General features: G+C 44.7%; 1 protein-coding gene across 1 annotated transcript; it reads right to left on the bottom strand.

Moving 5' to 3' along the window:
• Positions 1–370: 370 nt before the first annotated feature.
• On the bottom strand, positions 371–5,215 carry PFN2 (profilin 2). The gene is made up of 3 exons (XM_083364436.1): positions 4,953–5,215; positions 1,988–2,180; positions 371–609 (listed from the first exon to the last, which is right to left on the bottom strand). The coding sequence occupies exons 1-3, from the start codon at positions 5,082–5,084 to the stop codon at positions 512–514; spliced, it is 423 nt and encodes a 140-aa protein (XP_083220562.1). The 5' UTR covers positions 5,085–5,215; the 3' UTR covers positions 371–511.
• Between the last annotated feature and the right edge of the window lie 1,556 nt (positions 5,216–6,771).

Here is a 6,771-nt window from a genome sequence, read left to right as displayed (position 1 = left end):
TCTTCCCAAGGCTTCAATGTATCATGCATATCATCTGTTTGCAATAGATGGTGCCAGATACAGAATATGGATACAACAATGATTAACATACCAACAAAAAAGAGTTAACTGAAGCCATGACATCAGGGAAAAGATGTGTAAATAAATTGCCACCTTTAGGCTGGTAGTACAGTGAACACAAGAGGGTTGTGGTGAGAGTTGCTATGTGAATGGGGAGAGGTTGCTTAGATATCAAACCTCTGCAGGTATAAAGCCAGTTCGTTAGCTTTCTTATTGTCCTTTGGACAGTTTCTCTTTCCCATAACCATAACCAATGCTGGAGTACACAAGGAAACAAGGATGAACAGAAATAAAGAAAGAATAACACCTTTCCCCACCAATAGAGGGATACAAAGGAGACACAGGTTCATTTCCCATCACCCTGCATTGCTAATAAAGTTTCCACAATATAGATTACTGTCAGGAAAGTTTAATAGCAATTTCCCCTAATACTTAACAGTCTGCCTAGCAACTAGAACCCAGAGTCTCTCAAGTATTTTGCCATTGAGTATGCCTTCTTATTCAATCCGCCTCCATGGACCCCTTCTTTGCCCATTACAAAGACCAAGACTGAAAGAGAAGAGAAAAAAAATTATTAAGTGTGTTAAAAATCATTCCAAGTGTTAATTAAGCACTGTAATAAGAATACTCATATGTTTCACATTAGATCATTTACATAGGATTATTCTTTGAATATTTCTTTTTCAAATGTTTTAATAGGAAAAAGTGCAGGCAGATAAACTGTTTAATGTCTGATAAGTAGCATATTTATGAAATGGGAATTATAGCTGAAATAAATTATATAAAACCACTTGGTTTAAATATGGTCAGAATTATTTGCAGTATAAAAGTAATTCAGAATAGGATAGTTCAGAAATATTTAGAAACATATTTGTATGTTCCCCTTTATGCCAGCAGATGTCACTAAAATAGTGTAATTCTGTTAAGATGTTCTCAATACAAAAGTGTGTCCATGTATATATTGTTCTACTTTTTCTATACATTGTACACTTAAAAGTCTCAGCTGGTTAAGATGCTGGACTTGTATCTGAATCATATTCACATCCACATCTGAGCAGTGACTTGACAATTAGTAAGTTACTTTCAACTTACTCTATCCTAGAGGACTGTCTGGAGGAAAAAATAGGTCCTTGGAACTTCCAGAGGAATGACAGGATGTAAATGTAATGAATAAATACTAATTTTCAGTATCTTTCAGTACACATTTCTTATTTATACTAGAAATACAATCCACAGAAGTGTTTGAAGGGACCTTTTGAACTCTGAAGCCAAAAGTAATACAGGTAATCATTAACTTACAACAATTCATTTAACGATGATGCTGAAAAAAAATCACTTATTATCAGACTTTGAACTTAGGGTTATCACAACATTGTCAGTTATGTGATCAATATTCAAGTGCTTAGCAACTGCTATGCATTTACAACGGTTGTGGCATCCTGAGATCACATGATCATCATTTGTGACTTTCCCAGGGGGTGTCCAACAAGCAAAATCAATGGGGGAAGCCAGGTTGATTTAACAACCGCTTCAATTAACAAAGGAAGTTCTGTTCCCAATTGTAGTCATAAATTGAGAACTATCTGTACCTACACCAAGCTCAGAAAATGATTTAATGGAATGCCTGCGAGCTTAATATAAGTTTGTGAATTATTTAAATGAGCACTAAATGGCTCAGGATACCCATGCTCTCTAATGCTACATGTATATGCCACAGATTAAAAATTTAGGGTCTTTTTGAAAGTAATGTAGCCAACTCATTTACATTCTCAACATTAAGCCTTTATACTGTGAATCTTGCATTACAACATGGACAAAACAGTTTCATGAACAAATTTTGGGACATAATTTGAAGTTATTTATTGCCTGCATATTATCTACTATTTAACAAAAAAGCAAATCAAAAATAGTGGAAGAGAAAGCTTACCTCGTCCAGCTCTGCCTACAGCAACATTATATGTTGGTTCGCCACCTTGGCTCTTTGTCCTGATGTCCATTGTACAGTCCCCATCCACATAGAGGCTATCTCGGATCACAGAACACTTCTTTGCACCAAGAGTGAGACCATTGGTAAAAAAACCCTCGCGGTCTTTTCCTACAATCATATCTATTTCTATAGGCTGTCAAAGAGAGAAATCCAGAATTTTAGTTGATTTTTTAATGCTGCACACTGAAGAATCTATGGATCTAGAGATTGTGCAAGATCAATAGCAAGTTCTCCAGCAATTTAACATAAAGGGGGAAATCTGAATTCAAGGCATTGGTCTTTTAACTATGAATCTCTAGGCAGAAAGCACATTTTGAGTGACATGCCACAGTTGCACTCTAAAATGGGTGAACCCAGAACAAAGATTTAAATAAATGAAATGTAACATAAAAATAAAATTTACTTTATGTGTTTTTAATAATTCTCTTTAGTCGCTTTAAAATTTACAAATTGATGCCAGCTTTTGTATAGGCTCCAACATTGCATCCAATCCTTTCATGGCATGCATGAAATACTTGTGGTTAAGTAATACACCTTTGCTTGGAACTCTACTGTGTAAGTTATTTTGAGAGCTAACAAAATTATATGCAGATTAAGGAGTTATTTCTTAAATATCAAGAGAAGTATATATGAATAGGCACCACCTTTAGATTCAGCACATATCTGAGACAGAAGGTGAAGCTATTCATTAACAGCCTTATGCTCACCACAAACCCTCATAGATGCAATGTAACTATAGCTTTAAGGCATGAATAGTATAAAATAATGAAGGACAAAATGCAAAATATCCTTAATTATTTATAGAGCGCTTTAGGGCTTTTTAAACCAGGTTTCTCAAATGTAAAGTACACATGGTTCTTATTCCCTTTACTGCAAATTTGTGCTTTTGCAAACATATTGTAATGCATTTTAGCAACTCCAAAGCTACTGAGATTGTTCACAGACAAAAATGGATAGGTTTTCAGAACTGCCAAGCATTGGATAGCTATATAGAAGAGGGAAATGAAGTAACAAACATGGCCTGTTTTAATAGCTGGAAATAAATTAGCAAGCTGCTTACAAATCAGTTTTTTTTTCTCTAAACCCAGTCCAGCATTTTGTTCAAACAATACAGGCAATAACAATAGAAGAGGCAGCTCAGCTAGAAAATGTGTTCCCCATACGTTTTTCCATTGGAAGGCGCCTCCTTCCAATGGAACTGCAGAGTCATAGCAGGCCCTAGTCATTCCCAAGTACAAGCCAGGAGTCTACCTATCATGATCACCATCTCAACACTAGAGAAAGACTAGCTCAGCAGCCACCAAGGGCACTGCTTTTTTAACCCATCCTATACCTGCTGCAGATAAGGCAATTTTTAAGCCTTATCTTAACATTCCTGATATCTAAAGTAAAATCCTCAGTATTCTTGTAATAGATTATTAAAACAAGAGGAAAACATTTTCCTATAGTTTGTCAATTCTTGCACATGCCTGCACAGGTAGGCAAGCAGTTAGCCAAAATGGCATTCCGGAGAGTCAGCCATTATCAGAATTGTAATGCAACATCAAATTGCACTTCAAATGCATTGAGACAAAGATCATGTGTACAAATACTTATATGTCAATAATTGCGGTGTTTCAGCTTGTAAACGCCGGCTGGTCCACACACAATAACGGAACCTTCTTTAGAGGGATCATCCCTCTCCTTTATCAGCTCTACTTCTATGGACCAGGGCACTTTAGGATAAGTCCGAAAGCCAGAATGGGGGGCGAGAGAAGGAAGAGGCGAAAAAACGAAGACTGCAGTGCAGGAACGAGGTGATTAATATCTCGGGAGAGGAGTGAGAAAAGGAGGGGTTAAAAAAAAAATCAGCGGCAATGCGCCATCTTGGAGGCGAAAAACCTGGAGCAACTGGCGAGGAACGGATTCACAAAAGCCTCCTACGCTGCATTCGCAAATCCCTCCCCAACAGGGCGAAGCAAACTAAGGGATTCCTACGCTAAACTCCCTCTGAATCATCCGCGCGCGCGCCCGCCCTTTCCAGGGTCCGGCCTTTTCCCTCTTCCTCCTCCCGTTCTGTTGCCGGGCATGACTTGTTCCAATGCTGGTAGTAAAGCCGCCCCCGCACCCTGGCGTGCAAAATAGATAACCCCTCCGCCCCTCGCAAGAAGAATCAGGCTTTTTTTACCTACACCTGGCCCCACGTGCGCCTGAAATCTGAGGCGAAACTCCAACGGCAGCTTTCCCCAACCTCCCTATTCCCCACCCCCGCCTCAAGTCACGACTTGGGAAAGGCGTCCCCCCTCCAGGGCCAGCTCTCCGAGGAGTCTTTCCCTTCCAGCCCAGAAGCCGGGAGGGGGCGGGGGAATAAAAATAAAAAAAAACAAGAGGGACTCGCTTTCAGTTCACACGTTCATCCCGCTGGGTCTCTCGGGAGACGGCTTTCCGCGGGAAGAGGCCAACGCCGTGGCCGGGAGCAAAAACCCTTCCACGAGGGAACTCCCCGCCCTCCCGCCTCTTCCCTCTCCACTTTCCAAGGATTTTCTTTAAAGGACGGCGTGGGGGAGGGGGAGGCAGAGAAAGGGAAGCGCCGGACTGGGCAGCGGGCGGCCCTTCCCACACCGGCCGGCGGTGGGGAGAGGGGGCGAGCTCCTCGGAAAACGGTGCTGCCGACGCGTGTGAAGCCAGGAGACGGGAGGGTGCCCGGCCGGGCTTGGAGGGACCGGGAGCCCCCTCCGCAGCTCCGGCTCCGTTGCAGCCCTGACACCCCACCCGCGGAGCACCCCCAAAAGCGATGCGGATCCACAGCCCAGCATCTCGGAGAAAGGCCCCCGGTCCCCTCCCCAAACTTCCCTGCTTTTCCTCCCCCCCGCCCCTCCGGGAGGGCTCCTTCCTTTCTTCCCGGGTGCCGCGGGCTTTCCCTTACCGTAATGCTGTGAAAGATGCCCCCGGCCGTCGCTGCCCAGACGTACTTGGCGTCACAGTAGCCGACAATGGCGGCCTCCTGGCAGCAGCCATCGCACATCAGGTTATCCACGTAGCTCTGCCAGCCTGCCATCTTCGGTGGGTGGGGGGGGCGGGGGGCGGAAGCCGGGGCTCGGCGGCAGAGGCGGGCGAGAAGGGGGGACGGAGGCGGCAGCCGGAGCGAGCAGCCCCGCAGCGGACAGCTTCTCTGCGCGGCGGCGGCGAGGCAGGGAGCGGGGGAGGGGACCGAGGGGGTGGGTCCACCTGAGGCTCTGGCGACTGCCGCTATGGCCGCCCGCCCGCTTTTTAATGGCCGTTCCCCACAGACAGCCGGAGCCGAGGCCACCAGGCAGCGCCCAACCGGCCCCGCAGCAAAGAACGGCGTCAGGAGGAGGCGCAGGAGGGGGAGACGGGCGGGGAGGGGGGGAGAGCAGTCGAAAGAGTGCGGGCTGCCGCTCGCTCTTTGCTGTACCGCGAAGCCTGCGCTGGCGAGGATCCCTCCGCCGCCGGCTCCTGCCGCCGCTTCCCAACGTTGGCTTTGGGGCGGAGTGATACGCTGCACAGCGCGTGGGGAGAGGAGAAGGAGCTGCTGCGCCGATATTATTAGTGGGGAGGGGATTGCCGGACCCCGGCTGGCGCTGTCGGCGCGGTGGCTGCTTCTGAGGGCGAGGGCTCGTGGCAGCTGCAGAGCAACTGAACGAGGGTAACGTGGAATGGAGGAAAAGGTGGGGTGGCCGGTTCGGCCGGGTGGAATCTACCTGGATCAGCTTTGATGTCAGGCTTTGCTGTGCACTGCTCCTCCTCCCTTTCAGCGCTGCTTTTTAAAGTTGGTTGTGGTCTTGTGAGAGCTTTGCTGCCCTTGGACACCTGCACGGCCAAACTTCCATTTTTGCGGGTTTCCGTGTGGCATCAGAGGTTTTTCTGCATTGTTGTAGCTATTTCCAGCTAACAACGCTCTGACTAAGCGTTGGGGGGGGGGCGAGCGCTGATCTTACATCCAAGTAACAACAGTGAGTACTGAGGCTGCAATATTGCGGATGTCTGCATAGGAATTCTTTGTATACAGTGGCGCTTTCCATGAATCCGTTAGTTAAGGTGATGCAAAAACTTATTAAAAGCAAAGCTATTTTGATTTCTAAATCTATTTGTTACTCGTATTAATCCTGTAAAAAGCATATTGACTTGAAATTAATTGCTCTATGAAACAAGTTCAACTTTAAGTGAGATGCTTCCTTTCAAGAAAGGGTATGTTTGCAGGCTGAGGGATCCCATTGTGGATTTCTTTTTGAAAAGCTTCGAAGGAAATTGTTTATAAATATTATCTTGTCAAGAGCCAGAATCCATAAATGATTGTCTTAATAAATGTCTTTAATAAATTATTAAATGTCTTTAATAAATTATTAAAGAGCATGCATTCTGAGATTTGTTTATTTTCTTAACATTCCTCCATAAATAAATGGGGAATCTCTAATGAGAAAGTCTAGATTGTTTATCTATTCTGTTACTGCTAAACTTTTCAGCCTGAATTAGGAATCAAACCTGGATCCATATAAAATGTGAAAATATACATGGATTTGTTCTATTTATACCAGGGTTGCCAGAAGGCTAGTCAGAGGACCTTCACATGCCCTGCCATTACCATTCTTTTTGTGAGCCCCAGAGGGGCAACATTGTGGTAACCTTTTTACATTTGGAGGGTACAAAAAGTAGAATGTGTGTCTGTCTTGGAGTGGCTTAAGTTTGCCTTTTCATATCTTAAAACACTTAAAATCCCAACCAGA

The sequence above is a fragment of the Vipera ursinii genome (assembly GCF_947247035.1).
Source record: "Vipera ursinii genome assembly, chromosome: 5".
NCBI classification, from domain to species: domain Eukaryota; kingdom Metazoa; phylum Chordata; class Lepidosauria; order Squamata; family Viperidae; genus Vipera; species Vipera ursinii.
This window is presented reverse-complemented; position numbering and strand designations above follow the sequence as displayed.

Coding starts and splice junctions, on each gene's coding strand:
- PFN2 (XM_083364436.1), bottom strand. CDS start 5,084: ATGGCAGGCTGGCAGAGCTACGTGGATAACCTGATGTGCGATGGCTGC. Junction 2,181..4,952: donor GCATCTTTCACAGCATTACG/GTAAGGGAAAGC, acceptor TCTCTTTGACAG/CCTATAGAAATAGATATGAT. Junction 610..1,987: donor TGTAGGCAGAGCTGGACGAG/GTAAGCTTTCTC, acceptor CTTCTCTTTCAG/TCTTGGTCTTTGTAATGGGC.